The following is an 18,903-nucleotide window of genomic DNA, read 5'->3' as shown; positions in this document are numbered from 1 at the left end:
CGGCATTGTTGTGAGGAGGGGGCCCTATTTGCTGGCATAGCCATACAGCAGGCTGGTCTGGGCTTCCCAGATGTGCTGGGCATGAGGCACAGGAATACTTATTTATGATGATGTTACCCCTCTCATTTATAATGTGTAGCCACCAGTAGGTGTAATCTCTTAGGAGTTCAGCAGAGATTTGATTAAGTTCCTCAGAATATCCTTCTGGACAAAATGTCAAGCACGCAGCTAGAGTAATACCTAATGTGATGGTTGAGCAGTTGGCAGATTGGTCAGACTCAAAGTGTAGTTGTAAATGGGGTTACCTGTGCCTGGCAGGGAGTCATTATGGGGGTTCCTGAGGGCTCCATTTTGAGTAGAGAAGCCTGGCACATAGATGTTGAGAAATTAGAGGGTCGGGCTATGAGCAACAGCATGAAATTTAACAAGGGCAACTGGCGAATTCCCCATCTGAGACAGGGCAACCCTGGATCTATGTCCAGACTGCGGGAGGACAGGCTGGACAGTGGCTCAGCATGAAAGGACATGGGGGTTCTGGTTGACAGCAAGTGGACTGAGAGTCAACAGGGTGCCCTGGCAACCCAAAGGTCCCCCGTTTCCTGGGTTACATCAAGCACAGCATTGTTAGCTGGTCAAAGGAAGTGATTGTCCAGCTCTACTGCGCACTGGTGCGGCCTTCCCTCAAGTGTTGTGTACAGAATTGGTCACCGCAATCTAACGACACAAAACTCTTAGACATTGTCAAAAGGAGAACTACAGAGATGGTAAAAGGTGTAGAGGACAGGACGTATGAGGAGTGGCTGCAGGCCCTTGTTTTGTTCAGCCCAGAGAAGAGGAGACCTCACCAGAGCTTACAGCTTCACCACGAAGGGAGCAGAGGGACAGGCGCTGATCTCTTCTGTCTGGTGAGCAGCAGTGGGGCCTGAGGGAACAGCCTGAAGCTGTGTCAGGGCAGGTTCAGCTTGGATATTAGGGAAAGGCTATTTCCTGAGAGGGTGGTTGTGCAGGTTCCCCGTGGAAACCATCACAGCACCAAGCCTGCTGCAGCACAAGACAACACTCTCAGAAATGCGGTTTGATTTTTGGGTAGTCCTGTGTGGAGCCACGAGTTGGACGCAATGTTCCTTGTGGGTCCCTCACAACTTGTTCTATTCTGGGATTCCACGATTCCATCACATTTGCTGCGTTCCTGCCTTTCTAACAACTCGATAAGCCAGTCTTTACCCTTGTCTTTCCCGTTGGGTGTGCTGTATCGGTGGCTTGGTGGCCGTGGTGCTTGGAAGGTTGTAGGTGGGAGAAAGTGTTGAGGCCCTTTTCAACCTATCCTGATGACCTCTAGAGCTTTGCCTCTGTGCTTAGGGAAGTGGGAAGAAGAAGGGAAGAGGAAGCACGTCAGGCCGGCATGCTCGAGAACTTGTGGGTCAGCGACGGCACAAAGATGCATCCACATCCACCAGAGTCTTGCACTATACGTGTGGTGTCCGTGTGAGGGACAACTCGGTGAAATAATACTGGCCTCAATAGAGACCCCAGAGGGACACCACTCCTCCCCGGTCCCCACCTGGGCACCGAGCTGTTCAGAGCAACTCTTGGAATGTGACCGTGCAGGCAATTCCTTATCTGCTGAGTGGCCCATCATGTCTTTCCATTTTAGTGCCAAGGAGATATGTAAGAGCATTGTCCAAATACTTTTTGAACACCAAGAGACTTGGGGCCAGATGGCCACTTCAGCCCTGGTGTTTGCTCTTTTTATCGGGTGAATTTTGAAGAGCGTTGGGAGAAGAAATAATGAAGAGGCATCTCAGGATTTGGGATGCAGATTGATTTTATTGAGGAAAACATGAAACAGAGGGAAAGTCATGTGGGAGATGCACATTCTGAGGTGGCTGGAGGATGACCACTAACCTATGTCCTTGCATACAGCGGATTTTCCCAGAGCCCTTAGGTCTCCCTACCCATGGTGGGAGCAGCCCCAGAAAGGTTCCCGAGGGACTATGCTAGTGAGCAAGGCATTGCAGCAGAGAGTAGTGGTGGTAGGTGGTGGTGCTATGGAAAGAAGAAAGAGGAAGAAAGAAGGAGGTATGTTGGCCATGTTTCCTGACAGCAAGGGCTGTCCCCTTCCTTGCTTGCTTGCTTTGCTGTGCCATGGAATGACGAGCTGTGGCTTGTCAGCTCGTATGCCATGGACAGCATGGAACTGGGTCCTCAGACTGAGATCTGGTTTGCATGGTGTTGGAGGCTACTGTCAGGGATATTGGCATGTGACCTTAGCAGGGGTAGCAGGCTCTTCCGCCAGAGATGCAGCCCAAGCCTCCCAGGCCAAAGCCTCCAAAGCCACCGGAGGAGATGGGCACTCCCTGGGCGCTGAGGTTGCTGCCCACGGCAGCTGATGCGGAGGATCCAACGGCGGTGTTCTGGGGGAAGGAGCTGAGGATGGGTCCTGGCAGGGTGACCAGCACGGTAGGAGGCTGGATGACGACGTGGGAGTCCTCGCACTGCCTGACACAGGGCTCGTTGCAGCTGTTAGCCAGCGGGGTGGGTCCGCAGGGGCGGCAGATGTCGTAGCAGGACATGTCTGTGTTGTGGAGGGTGCCTGGAAGAGAGGGTATTGTGAAGGCATAGGGTGTTGGTGGCATGAAGAGCAGCTCAGGGGTAGGCCAAGGGAGTGGAAAGGCCCAGAGTGGGGCTATGGAGAGCCTGGTGGTTGGGAGGTGGAAGGGCTGTTGAGGCTGGGGACAGAAGGTTTGTGGAGAGATGTTCAAGGTGTTGTTGGTGAAGGAGCGGAGCAGAGTTCAGACTCACCTTGTTGGGTGCAGGGGAGAAGGTGTCAGGATGAGCGTATGAGGGTGCGAGGCGAAGGGCAGGCTTTTATGCTGGTCCCCGAGTATCCGTGAGGTGAGAGAGCCTTTGCGCATGACAGAATTTGGTGTGAGTTACTCTTACATGCCACAACCCCTCAAGTAATGAGGTGGGGTGTGATCTCCCCACAATGTTCTGCCTGCATTTCTTCCTGTTCAAGATGTTGGAAGTGGCGGAACATTTCAAGTGAGAGTATTAAAGACTGAAGGATAGCTTTTGAAGGTTCATGTAGGGGTGGATAGATGTTGCACTGAAGACATGGGAGAGGTGCGTTGTTGTCCATGAGGTCATAGTTTGGCACTCATGAGGTGTCGTCGTTGGCTTTGTTGTGAGGAGGAGGCCCCCCTTGTTGGCATCCACAGTAGGTTGGCCAGTGTTTCTCAGGTATGCTGGGTGTGATGCACTACCACTTGCATCACATTCACTCCCTCCGTGCCTTTATCCCAACTCACCAGCCTGCGTTTAGCCCTTGTCTTTCCCATTGGGTGTGCTGCATTGGTGGCTTGGTGGCCATCTTGCACGTAGAGGCTGTATGTGGGAGCAAGTGTATGTGGGAGCAAGTGTATGGGAGCAAGACCCCTGTCTTGCCCCTGGGGCCGCAGTCCAAAGAGGCAGAGAAGAGGTGTTTGCATAGCAGGGTGTTGTAGTCGCAGGCCTGTCTCAGGGCTGACAAGACTAAGTGTGTTGGGAGCCCTGTCATGCTTCCCAAAGGGTTGCATTGGCATCTCCATTGAGCTCCCTTTTCTGTGGCCAGCACGTTGAGAGCAAGGGCTTTAGGCTAATGGAGTTTGGTGGGAATCCTTTGGGCTGTCTGTTGAGGCCTGGGAGAGGCTGTGCGATTTGTGAGGGGCAGGGTCAGACATGTGGGAGTGTCCAGAATGTCTGGGCCTAAAGCACTGGGGTGTTCTTTGAAGCGAGTGTCAAGAGGGAATCCTATTTCTGTGCATGTTTTTCAGTGTTGACTCATACACTGTGGACGTTTCAGAGGGGAGCTGGAGGTGTGCATGCTGCTTGTGGCTGTGGACCTGAGGCCCCAGTGATCGTGTTTGTATTTCGAGGAGTGGGGGGATGGCAAGTGCAGCCCCTGATCTGCCAAGGTGACTGTTTTTTAGGCTGTCTCACTCAAGCTTGTTGATGAGATTGCTGGGGAGTCTGTTTGGCTGGTTATGCAGGAGTACGTAGGATCCAACAAGCTACACCTGCAAACACTAAATGTCCCGGGTGATATGTTTGCAATAGCAGTTTCAGTTATCTTTGAAAGGTCATGGTGACTGGAAGAGGTTCCTGAAAACTGGAAGAGACTCATCCCACTCTTTTGTTCAAGAACAGTTGAAGGAGGAATTTCTGGGAAACTGCAGCCTGGTCAGCCTGAAATCAGTCTCTGGGAATGTTCTGAGGAAATCTTCCCTGAATTCCCTTCCAGCAGGGCTAGGGAGGTGATCGTCCCCCTGTACTCAGCTCTGGAGAGGCCGCACCTCGAGTACTGTGTTCAGTTTTGGGCCCTTCGCTACAAGAAGGACATGGAGGTGCTTGAGTGGGTGCAGAGAAGGGCAACGAAGCTGGTGAGGGGCCTGGAGAACAAGTCCTACGAGGAGCGGCTGAGGGAGCTGGGCTTGTTCAGCCTGGAGAAGAGGAGGCTCAGGGGCGACCTTATCACTCTCTATGGGTACCTCAAGGGAGGTTGTAGCGAGGTGGGGGTTGGCCTGTTCTCCCACGTGCCTGCTGACAGGACGAGGGGGAATGGGCTTAAGTTGAGCCAGGGGAGTTTTAGGTTAGATGTTAGGAAGAACTTCTTCACTGAAAGGGTTGTGAGGCACTGGCACAGGCTGCCCAGGGAAGTGGTGGAGTCACCATCCCTGGAAGTCTTCAAAAGACGTTTAGATGTAGAGCTTAGGGATATGGTTTAGTGGGGACTGTTAGCGTTAGGTCAGAGGTTGGACTCGATGACCTTGAGGTCTCTTCCAACCTAGAAAATTCTGTGATTCTGTGATTCTGTGAATGTATTCTCAAGTACGGAAAAGTGATGGAGAGTAGTCAGCATGGATTTATAGAGAGCATATCCCGTGTGTGCCTACACAGCATCTTCTACGTAGAAGTGACTGACGTCCTACCTATATGTAGGACTCTGTGATAGTGTTTGTTGTGAAGGTGGAGGATCAGAGAGGCACAAACAACATCGATTATTGACTCGGCAGTATGCAGCATCAGGTCCCTATGTAGATGGCTGAAACAGGCCCTTATCAAACGTGGGGCAGCTGCTGGACTCTTCTCACAGAGGCCACCTCTGTAGTCCCCACTACCAAAACCTTGCAATGTATAAACAGCACAACAGGGGAGGTCTTGTGGCACTTTTCGACCTGATCTTGAACCATGTACTTAAACAGGTTCAAGAAGGAATCATCATCAAATGGCTCACCTTGGAAGGAACTTTAAGGATCATCTTACTCCAGCCCCCTGCCGTGGGAAGGGATGTCACCCACCACATCACGTTGGCCAAGGCCCAGTTCAGGCTGGCCTTGAATTCCTCCAGGGACGGGGCATTCAAAGTCTTGTCTTGAGAACCTGTTCCAGTGCTTAATCACCCTCACACTGAAGAATTTCTTCCTAATGTCTAGTCTAAATCTATCCTCTTTTATTTGAAGACCATTCCCCCCTTGTCGAATCATTATCTACAGGAGTAAAGAGACATTCTCCATCCTTTGTGAAGACCCCTTTAACTATTGAAAGACCTCAAGGAAGCCTCCGCAGAGCGTTCACTACTCCAGGCTGAACATCCCCAGTTCTCTGAGCCGTGTTTCGTAGGAGAGCTGCTCAAGGTGGAGCCTCATGAGGACAGAAAAGAGGGGGACAATCAACTCCCTCACTATGCTGGTTACTGCTCTGTTGATGCAGCCCATGATGCAGTTGGCCTTCTGGGCTGCAGTCATGCATTGCTGGATCCTGCTAAGCCTTTCATCCACCAGAACAACCGAAGTCCTTCTCTGCAGGGCTGCTCTCAATGAGTTCTTCTCCCAGTCTGTACTCCTGTCTGGGAATGCCTTGAAACAGTGGCAGCACCTTGCACTTGGACTTGTTGAACCTCATGTGGTTTACATGGGCCTGCTTCTCCAGCCCGTCCAGGTCCTTTTGAATGAAGATTGTTGTGTGAAGAGAGGAGGAGTGTCAGGCTGGTATGCATTAGAACTTTATTGAGGAAGACTCGTGAAAAGAAAGGAGCACAAGCAGCAGGGCCCTGGTCAGAGGTGCAGGCACAGTGACCATCAGCAGCTGTGCATTTTGTGTGGAAGATATTTCCAGACCCCGGAGATCAGAGCATCCTCAGTCCCTGAAGTTGGCTGCAGGGCATTGTTAGCTGCTGTCAGAGGTGTTGGCGTGGGCCCTTAGCAGGGGTAGCAGGCTCTTCTGCCAGAGAAGCAGCCCAGGCCTCCCAAGCCATAGCCTCCAAGGCCATAGCCTCCAAGGCCAAAGCCTCCGAATCCCCCAGAGGAGATGGGCACTCCCTGGGCGCTGAGGTTGCTTCCCACGGCAGCTGATGCGGAGGATCCAACGGCGGTGTTCTGGGGGAAGGAGCTGAGGATGGGTCCTGGCAGGGTGACCACCACGGTGGAAGGCTGGATGACAACGCGGGAGTCCTCGCACTGCCTGACACAGGGCTCGTTGCAGCTGTTAGCCAGCGGGGTGGGTCCGCAGGGGCGGCAGATGTCGTAGCAGGACATGTCTGTGTTGTGGAGGGTGCCTGGAAGAGAGGGTGTTCTGAAGGATGAGGGTGTTTTGGGTGTGAGGATCAGTGATCGGGAAGGCAAAGAGAGTGGGGAGGTCTGTGTTTGTGGGGAGCATGGTGGTTGGGAGGTGGAAGGGCTACTGAGGCTGGGTCCAGAAGGTGTGTGGTTCCAATGGGTTAGGAGAAGGAGGGGATCGGGGCTAAGGCTCACCTTGTTGGTCACAGGGGAGAAGGTGTCTGGTGGAGTGTGTGAGGGAGCGAGGTGCACGGCCGGCTTTTATGCTGCTCCTTGAGTGCCCGCAGGGTGAGAGAGCCTCTGCGCATGACAACATTTGGCGTGAGCTGCTCTTCCATTCCAAAGCCTGGCAAGTAATGAGGTGGGGTGTGGTGTCCTTCCCACAACTTGACCTTCTCATTTCCTCCTGTTGAGGACATGGTATTGGGTCCTGGCATTACCTTCAAAGTGACAGAATTAGAGACTGGGGCATTTCTCTGAAAGTTGCATGTGAAGTCAAGTGTATGTTGTGTCCAAAGACTGCATGAAGTGCAGTGTCATGAGTGACGTCTTTGCGTGGCATTCATGTGGTGTGGCCCAGCCACACTGGGCTTTGTGGCTGTAGGCAAGTCATTGGAGTGGAGAGCATTGGGCATAGAAGAAGATGCTATGAAAAGAAGGAACAAGAGATGAGTAGGTCCTACCCTGGCTGTGTTTCCTGCCTTTTCCATGTTTCCCCTTTTCCTCCAAAGCTGAAGTCCCCAGAGAACACAAGGCTTGATGCTCTGCTTGATGGGATTTCTCGGGCTGGGTGGTGTGGTCTGTGAGCAGCCCTGAGGTTCATGAAAGGCAGAGGACAAGATGGACTATGAGAAAGGACCAGCAGGTAGTCAGCATACTATTGGAGATGATGTTTGGGATTTGTGTCAAGGGGGAAACCTATTTCTCTGCCCAGTGTTTAATTTTCTGGAAGATGATTTGGACATTTCGGTGACAAACTGGAGGCATGCGAGCAAAACCTGCAAAGGGTGAATGAACATCAAGGCCTTCCAGTGGTCAGCCAAGGTGAGTGTTTTGTGGGCTGTCTCTCAGGTGAGTAGTGCATGTTGCCGAGGAAGACAGAGAAGCTGTGCCACTGGATGTACTGAAGTGCACAGGACCTGTCAGGTTGCTCCTACAAATGCTGAGAGTCCTGGCAGATATCTTCAGAAGGCTACTTTCATCTTTTTTTGAAAGTTGATAGCAACTGGGTTCCTGAAGACTGGAAGACGTTCATCCCACTGTGATGTTCAACAGATGCAGAAGAAAGGTGTGGGGAACTGCAGGCTGGTCACTTTGTGATCGGACACTGTGTACAATCTTGGTGCAAAAGAAAGCAGCTGTAGGGTGTGCTAATGAGGGGAAATTGTTTCAGAAGGCATGGGCAGAAGGGCTTTAGAATGATGAAGCTTGTGTTTGGTCACTTGTAAGTCTTGGGTGATGTATTTGAAGGTGTTGTGGCCCTTTTCAACCTATCCCGATGACCTCTAGAGCTTTGCCTCTGTGCTGAGGGAAGTGGGAAGAAGAAGGGAAAAGGAAGCACGTCAGGCCGGCAGCTTGAGAACTTGTGGGTCAGCGACGGCACAAAGATGCATCCACATCCACCAGAGTCTTGCACTATACGTGTGGTGTCCGTGTGAGGGACAACTCGGTGAAATAATACTGGTCTCAATAGAGACTCCAGAGGATCACCACTCCTCCCTGGTCCCCACCTGGGCACCAAGCTGTTGAGCGCAAATCTTGGAATGTGACCGTGCAGGCAATTCCTTATCTGCTGAGTGGCCCATCATGTCTTTCCATTTTAGTGCCAAGGAGATATGTAAGAGCATTGTCCAAATACTTTTTGAACACCAAGAGACTTGGGGCCAGATGGCCACTTCAGCCCTGGTGTTTGCTCTTTTTATCGGGTGAATTTTGAAGAGCGTTGGGAGAAGAAATAATGAAGAGGCATCTCAGGATTTGGGATGCAGATTGATTTTATTGAGGAAAACATGAAACAGAGGGAAAGTCATGTGGGAGATGCACATTCTGAGGTGGCTGGAGGATGACCACTAACCTATGTCCTTGCATACAGCGGATTTTCCCAGAGCCCTTAAGTCTCCCTACCCATGGTGGGAGCAGCCCCAGAAAGGTTCCCGAGGGACTATGCTAGTGAGCAAGGCATTGCAGCAGAGAGTAGTGGTGGTAGGTGGTGGTGCTATGGAAAGAAGAAAGAGGAAGAAAGAAGGAGGTATGTTGGCCATGTTTCCTGACAGCAAGGGCTGTCCCCTTCCTTGCTTGCTTGCTTTGCTGTGCCATGGAATGACGAGCTGTGGCTTGTCAGCTCGTATGCCATGGACAGCAAGGAATTGGGTCCTCAGACCGAGAGCTGGCTGGCATGGTGTTGGAGGCTACTGTCAGGGATATTGGCATGTGACCTTAGCAGGGGTAGCAGGCTCTTCCGCCAGAGATGCAGCCCAAGCCTCCCAGGCCAAAGCCTCCAAAGCCACCAGAGGAGATGGGCACTCCCTGGGCGCTGAGGTTGCTGCCCACGGCAGCTGATGCGGAGGATCCAACGGCGGTGTTCTGGGGGAAGGAGCTGAGGATGGGTCCTGGCAGGGTGACCAGCACGGTAGGAGGCTGGATGACGACGTGGGAGTCCTCGCACTGCCTGACACAGGGCTCGTTGCAGCTGTTAGCCAGCGGGGTGGGTCCGCAGGGGCGGCAGATGTCGTAGCAGGACATGTCTGTGTTGTGGAGGGTCCCTGGAAGAGAGGGTATTGTGAAGGCGTAGGGTGTTGGTGGCATGAAGAGCAGTTCCGGGGTAGGCCAAGGGAGTGGAAAGGCCCAGAGTGGGGCTATGGAAAGCCTGGTGGTTGGGAGGTGGAGGGGCTGTTGAGGCTGGGGACAGAAGGTTTGTGGAGAGATGTTCAAGGTGTTGTGGGTGAAGGAGCGGAGCAGAGTTCAGACTCACCTTGTTGGGTGCAGGGGAGAAGGTGTCAGGATGAGAGTATGAGGGTGCGAGGCGCAGGGCTGGCTTTTATTCTGGTCCCCGAGTATCCGTGAGGTGAGAGAGCCTTTGCGCATGACAGAATTTGGTGTGAGTTACTCTTACATGCCACAACCCCTCAAGTAATGAGGTGGTGTATGATCTCCCCACAATGTTCTGCCTGCATTTCTTCCTGTTCAAGATGTTGGAAGTGGCGGAACATTTCAAGTGAGAGTATTAAAGACCGAAGAATAGCTTTTGAAGGTTCATGTAGGGGTGGATAGATGTTGCATTGAAGACATGGGAGAGGTGCGTTGTTGTCCATGAGGTCATAGTTTGGCACTCATGAGGTGTCGTCGTTGGCTTTGTTGTGAGGAGGAGGCCCCCCTTGTTGGCATCCACAGTAGGTTGGCCAGTGCTTCTCAGGTATGCTGGGCGTGATGCGCTACCACTTGCATCACATTCACTCCCTCCGTGCCTTCATCCCAACTCACCAGCCTGTGTTTAGCCCTTGTCTTTCCCGTTGGGTGTGCTTCATTGTTGTCTTGGTGGCAATCGTGCACATAGAGGCTGTATGTGGGAGCAAGTGTATGGGAGCAAGACCCCTGTCTTGTCCCTGGGGCCGCAGTCCAAAGAGGCAGAGAAGAGGTGTTTGCATAGCAGGGTGTTGTAGTTGCGGGCCTGTCTCAGGGCTGACAAGACTAAGTGTATTGGGGGCCCTGCCATACTTCCCAAAGGGTTGCGTTGGCGCCTCCATTGAGCTCCCTTTTCTGTGGCCAGCACGTTGAGAGCAAGGGCTTTGGGCTAATGCAGTTTGGTGGGAATCCCTTGGGCTGTCTGTTGAGGCCTGGGAGAGGCTGTGAGATTTGTGAGGGGCAGGCACAGACATGTGGGAGTGTCCAGAAGGTCTGGGCCCAAAGCACTGGGGTGTTCTTTGAGTTGAATTTCAAGGGGGAATGCAATTTCTGTGCATGGTTTTCAGTGTTGACACATACAATGTGGACGTTTCAGAGGGGAGCTGGAGGTGTGCATGCTGCTTGTGGCTGTGGACCTGATGCTTCCTTGGTCGTTGTTGCATTCTGAGGAGTGGGGAATTCCAAGTGCAGCCCCTGATCTGCTATGGTGAGTGTTTTTTTAGGCTGTCTCACTGGAGCTTGTTGACGAAGATGCTGGGGAGTCTGTATAGCTGGTTATGCAGGAGTCTGTGGGACCTGACATGCTGCACCTGCAAACACTGAATGTCCCAGGTGATATGTTTGCAATAGCAGTTTCAGTTATCTTTGAAAGGTCATGGTGACTGGGAGAGGTTCTTTTAAACTGGAAGAAAGTCATCCCATTCTTCTGTTTGAGAGCAGATGAAGTAAGAATTTCTGTGAATCTGCAGCCTGGGCAGCCTGACATCAGTGTTGTGACAAAAATCTCAATAATTTTCCCAGGCAGGGTCTTCTGTGTAGCTGTTTTATTTGCGATTGCAATGGTGTGCATCCTGGAAGCAGGAGTACACTGGAAAAGTATATCATAATCACTTGTATTCCCTAGTACCCAATGCCTGGTTTCTCCCGTTTCCTCACTGGATGCATACTACAGGTTCACAAGCTACTTGACGCCTTTCTATACCATATATGTCCAATTTTATTTGACCAAACTTTAATTTCTCCTTTTCATTTTTTTCCCCTTCTTCTTTCATGACCAGAGGGATCGCAATTTTTTGTTTTTACTGATTTTGCACTGCTCGTCCTGTTTTTCTAGCTATCTTGCTTATTTTGGGACAGTAGGACCTTCCCCTTATGTTCTTACCATACTCCCCACTGTAAAGCTACTGTCATGCCTGCCCAATCGCTTTTGAATATGCAAGTTTAGTGAAATTTTACGGTGCGAAAACACCTTCTCTTGCAAAAACACAACCTTGTTTCTCAAGGTATCTGGAAAGGCTCTGAAGGAAATCCTCCCAGAATGTATTCTCAAGCACAGAGAAGTGATGGAGAAGAGTCACCATGGATTTACAAAGAGCAAATTCCATGTGTGCCTCCGCAGAGTCTTCTACATAGAATTGACTGATGTCTTACATATATGTCACATACATGACTCTGTGATAGCGTTTGTTGTGAAGGTGTAGGATGATGTTGCAGAAGAAAGCAGTCAAGGATGTGCTGACATGGGCAGATTGCTTCAGAGGGCATAGAAGAAGAGCCTTAATGTGCCCAAGGCTTTAGCTGGGCACATGTAGGTCTTGGGTGATGCGCTGAAAGCCCAGGTGGTGCCCACTTGTGGTGATGTTGGTGACATCCTCGCCAGGTGTGGTGGTTTCACCTAGCTGGGCAGCTGAACTCTGCCATAACTGCTTTCTCACTCCCCCTTCTCAAAGGGAAAGGGGGAGAAGATACAATGAAAAGGGCTCAAGGGTTGACATAAGAACTGGGAGATCACTCAGCAGTGTTAGTCATGGTCAGAACAAGCTGAAGCACAGGGAGATAAATAAAACATGTTATCTATTACTAACAAGCTAGAGCAGTGAGAAAGAAGCAAAACACAAACAAACTAAAGATATCTACTTCATCCACCCCATTCCACCTCCTCCACTTGAGCGGCGTAGGGGAAGGACCAATGTGGGCTGCAGTCAGTTCTTGTTGCTTCGTGTCCGCCGTTCCTTCATAGTCCCTCTCTGTGCCTGCTCCACAAGGGTCCTTCCGAAAGGATGCCATCCTTCCCGAACCGAGCCTATGTGGGCTTCCCACAGGCAGCAGCTCTTCAAGAACAGCTTCAATATGACTCCGTACCACAGGGTTCATATATCAGGAGCAAACTGCTCCAGCATGGGTCCTCCACAAGGAGCAGCTCTCCCCAGATCCCCTGCTCCTGCATGGGCTCCTCTCCACAACCTGCAGCTCTGTCCCAGGGGTCTATTCCTACAGGGGCTCTCCACGGGCCGCTGCCTCTTCTCTCCTGCGTTTGTACAGGGTGAAGTGGGAATCATCAAAGAATCACAGAATGGCTTGTCTTGGAAGGGAATATAAGGATCTCCTAACTCCAAAGCCCTGCCATAGGAAAGCATGGCACCCACCAGATCAGTCTGGCCAAGGCCCCATGTAGCCTGGCCTTGAACACCTCCAGGGATGGGCCATCTACTACTTCTCTTGGCACCCTGTTCCAGTGCCTCACCACCCCCACAGTAAAGAATTTCCTCCTAATGTCTAGTCTAAATCTATCCTCTTTATTTGGAGACCATTCCCCCTTGTGCTGTGGGCCATAAAGCTTCAGGTAGTACTCCATGTGGGGCCTCATAAGGACAGAGTAGAGGGGAACAATCACCTCCCTTGACCTGAAGGTCACACCTCTGTTGATGCAGCCCAGGATGCTGTGGGCTTTGTGGGCTGCAGGCGTGCACTGCTGGGTCCTGTTCAAACCTTTCATCCACCAGAACAACCCAAGTCATTTTCTGCAGGGCTGCTCTCAGTGAGTTCTTCTCCTAGTCTGTACTCCTGTCTGGGATTGGCCTGACGCAGTTACACCACGCTGCACTTGGACTTGTTGAACCTCATTCAGTTCTGATTGGCCTGCTTCTCCAGCCTGTCTAGGTTCCTTTGGATGAAGAGCATTGGGTGAAGAAAGGAGGAGTGTCAGTCTGGCATGCATTAGAACTTTATTGAGGAAGACTCGTGAAAAGGAAGGAACACAAAAAGAAGGGCCCTGGTCAGAGGTGCAGGCACAGTGACCATCAGCAGCTGTGCATTTTGTGTGGAAGATATTTCCAGACCCCGGAGATCAGAGCATCCTCAGTCCCTGAAGTTGGTTGCAGGGCATTGTTAGCTGCTGTCAGGGGTGTTGGTGTGGGTCCTTAGCAGGGGTAGCAGGCTCTTCTGCCAGAGAAGCAGCCCAGGCCTCCCAAGCCATAGCCTCCAAGGCCAAAGCCTCCGAAGCCGCCGGAGGAGATGGGCACTCCCTGGGCGCTGAGGTTGCTGCCCACGGCAGCTGATGCGGAGGATCCAACGGCGGTGTTCTGGGGGAAGGAGCTGAGGATGGGTCCTGGCAGGGTGACCACGACGGTGGAAGGCTGGATGGCGACGTGGGAGTCCTCGCACTGCCTGACACAGGGCTCGTTGCAGCTGTTAGCCAGCGGGGTGGGTCCGCAGGGGCGGCAGATGTCGTAGCAGGACATGTCTGTGGTGTGGAGGGAGCCTGGAAGAGAGGGTGTTGGGAAAGCAGAGGGTTTTAGGGGTGTGTGGAGCACTGCTGGAGGAGGCCAAGGGAGCAGGGAGGCCTACTGTTGTGGGGAGCATGGCATTGGGGAGGCAAAAGGGCTGCTGAGGCTGGGGGGAGAGGCTGTGTGGGGAGATAAGGTTGGTCGGGTAGGTGAAGGATGGGAGTGGGGTTCGGGCTCACCTTGTTTGTCGCAGGGGAGAAGGCTTCAGAAGGAGTGTGTGAGAGAGCGAGGCACAGGGCTGGCTTTTATGCTGGTCCTTGAGTGCCTGCGGGGCAATTAACCCTTTGTGCATGACAACATTTGGCGTGAGCTCTTCTTAAACAACAAAGCCTGGCAAATAATGAGTTGAGGTGTTTTGTCCAACCCACAACGCACCCTTTTCATTTCTTCCTGCTGAGGACATGTCTATTTGGCCATGGCGGCAGCTTCTAAGTGAGAGTGGCTCTTTGGATGGATTTGCATGGAGAGTGCATTTGAGGGCAGTCAGCAGACGTGGCCATAGCATGGGAGAGGTGGGGTGTCATGGAGTGAGGTCATGGCGTGTCACTTGTGTGTTGAGGTTTGTGGCTGCATTGTTGTGAGGAGGGGGCCCTATTTGCTGGCATCGCCATACAGCAGGCTGGTCTGGGCTTCCCAGATGTGCTGGGCATGAGGCACAGGAATACTTATTTATGATTATGTTACCCCTCTCATTTATAATGTGTAGCCACCAGTAGGTGTAATCTCTTAGGAGTTCAGCAGAGATTTGATTAAGTTCCTCAGAATATCCTTCTGGACAAAATGTCAAGCACGCAGCTAGACTAATACCTAATGTGATGGTTGAGCAGTTGGCAGATTGGTCAGACTCAAAATGTAGTTGTAAATGGGGTTACCTGTGCCTGGCAGGGAGTCACTGTGGGGGTTCCCGAGGGCTCCATTTTGAGTAGAGAAGCCTGGCACATAGATGTTGAGAAATTAGAGGGCCGGGCTATGAGCAACAGCATGAAATTTAACAAGGGCAACTGGCGAATTCCCCATCTGAGACAGGGCAACCCTGGATCTATTTCCAGACTGGGGGAGGAGAGGCTGGAGAACGTCCCAGCATGAAAGAACATGGGTCTTGGATGCAGGTAGGGTGACCAAAACCTCATCCTTGTGTGCAGAAGACGTTCCTGGGGCACGGAGATCTTCCTGCCCTGTGATGGGAGCAGTGGAGAGGGAGTTGAGTGAGCAGCAGTGGGGCCCGAGGGACCAGCCTGAAGCTGTGTCAGGGCAGGTTCAGCTTGGATATTAGGGAAAGGCTGTTTCCCGAGAGGGTGGTTTGGCACTGGAATAGGTTCCCCATGCAGATGGCACAGCCCATCCCTGCAGACCCTACTACCAAAACCTTGCCATGTAAACCCAAAACAGTAGGGGAGTTCTTGTGGCATTTTTCGACCTGCCCTACCTATGTGTTTACCAAGCATTTGAGGGGCCTCACAAGGGCAGAGCACAGGGGGCCAATCACCTCCCTCACTATGCTGGCTAGTCCTCTGTTGATGCAGCACTGCATGCAGTTGGCCTTCTGGGCTGCAGTTGTGCACTGCTGGATCCTATTGAGCCACTACAAGAAGGATATCGAGGTGCTTGAGCGGGTCCAGAGAAGGGCGATGAAGCTGGTGAGGGGCCTGGAGAACAAGTCCTATGAGGAGCGGCTGAGGGAGCTGGGCTTGTTCAGCCTGGAGAAAAGGAGGCTCAGGGGCGACCTTATTGCTCTCTACACATACCTTAAAGGAGGCTGTAGTGAGGTGGGGGTTGGCCTGTTCTCCCACGTGCCTGGTGACAGGACGAGGGGGAATGGGCTAAAGTTGCACCAGGGGAGTTTTAGGTTGGATGTTAGGAAGGACTTCTTTACCGAAAGGGTTGTTAGACACTGGAACAGGCTGCCCAGGGAAGTGGTGGAGTCACCATCCCTGGAAGTCTTTAAAAGACGTTTAGATGTAGAGCTTAGGGATATGGTTTAGTGGGGACTGTTAGCGTTAGGTCAGAGGTTGGACTCGATGATCTTGAGGTCTCTTCCAACCTAGAAATTCTGTGATTCTGTGATTCTGTGATTCTTTCATCCACCAGAACAACCCAAGTCCTTATCTGCAGGGCTGCTCTCAATGAGTTCTTCTCCCAGTCTGTACTCCTATCTGGGATTGCCCTGACCCACGTTTAACACTTGGACTTGTTGAACCTCATGTGGTTCACATGGGCCTGCTTCTCCAGCCCGTCCACGTCCCTTTGAATGAACAGCATTGTGTGAAGAAAGGAGTGTCAGGCTGGCATGCATTAGAACTTTATTGAGGAAGACTCATGAAAAGGAAGGAGCACAAGCAGAATGGCCTTGGTCAGAGGTGCAGGCACAGTGACCATCAGCAGCTGTGCATTTTGTGTGGAAGGTATTCCCAGACCCCGGAGATCAGAGCATCCTCAGTCCATGAAGTTGGTTGCAGGGCATTGTTAGCTGCTGTCAGGGGTGTTGGTGTGGGTCCTTAGCAGGGGTAGCAGGCTCTTCTGCCAGAGAAGCAGCCCAGGCCTCCCAGGCCATAGCCTCCAAGGCCAAAGCCTCCGAAGCCACCGGAGGAGATGGGCACTCCCTGGGCGCTGAGGTTGCTGCCCACAGCAGCTGATGCGGAGGATCCAACGGCGGTGTTCTGGGGGAAGGAGCTGAGGATGGGTCCTGGCAGGGTGACCACCACAGTGGAAGGCTGGATGGCGACGTGGGAGTCCTCGCACTGCCTGACACAGGGCTCGTTGCAGCTGTTAGCCAGCGGGGTGGGTCCGCAGGGGCGGCAGATGTCGAAGCAGGACATGTCTGTCTTGTGAAGGGTGCCTGGAAGAGAGGCTGTTGGGAAGGTGGAGGGTGCTGGGGGCGTGAGGAGCGGTGCCTAGGTAGGCAAGGGGAGCGGGGAGACCTGGGATTTTATGAGAGCATGGTGGTGGGGAGGTAGAAGGGCTGCTGAGGCTGGGGGTAGAGAGTATGTGGGGAGGCGGGTGAAGGAGGGGATCGGGGTTCAGTCTCACCTTGTTGGTCGCAGAGGAGAAGGTGTCGGAAGGAGTGTGTGAGGGAGCGAGGTGCACGGCCGGCTTTTATGCTGGTCCGTGAGTGCCTGCAGGGCAAGAGAGCCTCTGCGCATGACAACATTTGGCGTGAGCTGCTCTTCCATTCCAAAGCCTGGCAAGTAATGAGTTGAGGTGTGGTGTCCTTCCCACAACTTGACCTTTTCATGTCCTCCTGTTGAGGACATGGTGTTAGATGCTGACAGAACCTTCAAAGTGAGAGAATTAGAGGCTGGAGCATTTCTCTGAAAGGTGCATGGGAGGGCAAGTAGATGATGTGGCCAGAGGCTGGATGAGCTGCGGTGTCATTAGTGAGGTCTTTGCATAGCGTTCATGTGGTGTGGCCCAGCTTCACTGGGCTTTGTCTCACTGAGCATGTCACTGCAGTGGAGAGTATTGGGCATAGAAGAAGATGCTATGAAAAGAAGGAATGAGAGGTGAATAGGTCCTACACTGGCCTTGTTTCTTGACAGCATAGGCTTCCCCTCCTTTCCTCCAAACCTAAAGTCCCTAGAGAAAACCCTAGGGTTGACAGTCAGCTTGATGGGATTTCTCAGGCTGGGTCGTGTGGTCTGGGAGTGGTTCTGATTTTCATGAAAGGCAGAAGAGAAGAACGAGTGTGAAAAATGGCTAGCTGGCAGCCATTGCGTTATTTGGGATATTTGGAATTTGTTTCAAGGGGGAAACCTATTTCTCTGCGCAGTGTTTGATTTTCTGAAAGATGATTTGGACATTTGAGGCAGAACTAGTGCATGTGAGCTAAAACTCCGAAGGCATTCAACTGGTTAGCCAAGGTGAACGTTTTGCAGGCTGTCCAACAGGTGAGTAGTGCATGTTGCTTTGGAATATAGGGAGGCATTGCCACTGGATGTACTGAAGTGAAGAGGACCTGTCAGGTTGCACCTACAAATGCTGAGTGTTTGTACTGTGTCTGGCTGGGATGTTACCTTTCCCTGCAGCAGCCCATACAGTGCTGTGCTCTGCACTTGTAGCTAGAACAGCAGTGTTATCACACCAGTGCTGTGTCTACGGCGGAGCAGTGCTGGCACATCAGGACTCTCTCTAACCCTCCTAGGGGGTGGACAAAAAGGTGAGAAGAGCAACATCACCAGGGCAGCTGACTTAAACCAGACAAAGGGATATTCCATACCATGTGGTGTCACACTCAGCAATAAAAATGGAAACAAAAAGAAGAGTGAGTGTTGGGCTCTCATTGTGAGAACTTCAGTCTTCCTCCCGAACACGGCCTACGTACATTGAGGCCCTGCTTCAAGGACATGGTCCAGCATCGCTCATTTGAGAGAAGTAGAGAGTGATTTCTTTCCTCTGCACTGCCACACAGACTTAATTTTTATATTTTTTTTCTCCTTTTTTATCCCTTTTGCCCTCCTTTTTCCCCTTTCCTTTTTTTTTTTCCTCTTTAGTTAGATTGTTTAGTTAATAATATTCTTTCCTTATTTATTATTATTATTATTTTCCCCTTTAATTAAACTATCCTTATCTCAACCTGCGTGTTGTTATTTACTTTTCTTCTTCCCTTCCTCATCTAAGAAGGGGGAATGAGAGAGAGGTTGTGGTGTTTAGCTGCCTAGCGCGGTAAAACCACCATAGAGTCCAGCCTGATATCTTCACAAGGCTTTCAGCTTTCTTTGAAAGTTGATGGCAACTGGGTTCCTGAAGATTGCAAGAGACTCATCCCACTGTGATGTTCAACAGATGGAGAAGGAAGGTGTGGGGAACTGCAGGCTGGTTGGCCTGCCATCAGTCTCTGGGAAAGTGCAGAAGGAAATCTTCTTGGGAAGCATTGCCGAGCACACAAAGGAGAAGAACGTGAAGGGGAGTATTCAGCATGGAGTTAGAGAACTGAAGTCATGCCTGGGCCTTCTCAGTGTCTTCTGCATTGAAATAACTCTCCTGGTAGATGAGGAAAGAGCTGTGGCTGTTGCTTACATTGCCTTTAGTAAAGGCTTTGATGCTCCCTCCAATGACATGGTCATTCAGAAACTGAGAAGTTCTGAAACTCAGTTCAGAAACTGAGAAGTTCATGGCCATTCAGA

At 51.7% G+C, this 18,903-nt stretch overlaps 5 protein-coding genes across 5 annotated transcripts; all 5 read right to left on the bottom strand.

The window, feature by feature from the left end:
• Positions 1-2,267: 2,267 nt before the first annotated feature.
• LOC309874539 (feather keratin 1-like) lies at positions 2,268-2,573 on the bottom strand (the record flags this gene model as incomplete). Its single annotated transcript, XM_082752784.1, has 1 exon — positions 2,268-2,573. The coding sequence occupies one exon, from the start codon at positions 2,571-2,573 to the stop codon at positions 2,268-2,270; it is 306 nt and encodes a 101-aa protein (XP_082608910.1).
• A 3,666-nt stretch (positions 2,574-6,239) lies between these two features.
• Positions 6,240-6,575, bottom strand: LOC309874571 (feather beta keratin-like; the record flags this gene model as incomplete). The annotated part of the gene is made up of 1 exon (XM_082752833.1): positions 6,240-6,575. The coding sequence occupies one exon, from the start codon at positions 6,573-6,575 to the stop codon at positions 6,240-6,242; it is 336 nt and encodes a 111-aa protein (XP_082608959.1).
• A 2,457-nt stretch (positions 6,576-9,032) lies between these two features.
• Positions 9,033-9,338, bottom strand: LOC309874572 (feather keratin 1-like; the record flags this gene model as incomplete). Its single annotated transcript, XM_082752834.1, has 1 exon — positions 9,033-9,338. The coding sequence occupies one exon, from the start codon at positions 9,336-9,338 to the stop codon at positions 9,033-9,035; it is 306 nt and encodes a 101-aa protein (XP_082608960.1).
• Positions 9,339-13,417: 4,079 nt separating this feature from the next.
• On the bottom strand, positions 13,418-13,738 carry LOC309874535 (feather keratin 1-like; the record flags this gene model as incomplete). Its single annotated transcript, XM_082752779.1, has 1 exon — positions 13,418-13,738. The coding sequence occupies one exon, from the start codon at positions 13,736-13,738 to the stop codon at positions 13,418-13,420; it is 321 nt and encodes a 106-aa protein (XP_082608905.1).
• A 2,540-nt stretch (positions 13,739-16,278) lies between these two features.
• LOC309874498 (feather keratin 1-like) lies at positions 16,279-16,599 on the bottom strand (the record flags this gene model as incomplete). The annotated part of the gene is made up of 1 exon (XM_082752719.1): positions 16,279-16,599. The coding sequence occupies one exon, from the start codon at positions 16,597-16,599 to the stop codon at positions 16,279-16,281; it is 321 nt and encodes a 106-aa protein (XP_082608845.1).
• Between the last annotated feature and the right edge of the window lie 2,304 nt (positions 16,600-18,903).

This window comes from Aythya marila (assembly GCF_965140915.1).
Source record: "Aythya marila genome assembly, chromosome: 2".
Lineage (NCBI taxonomy): Eukaryota > Metazoa > Chordata > Aves > Anseriformes > Anatidae > Aythya > Aythya marila.
Note: the sequence above shows the minus strand (reverse complement) of the source record. Positions and strands in the feature narration are given on the sequence as shown.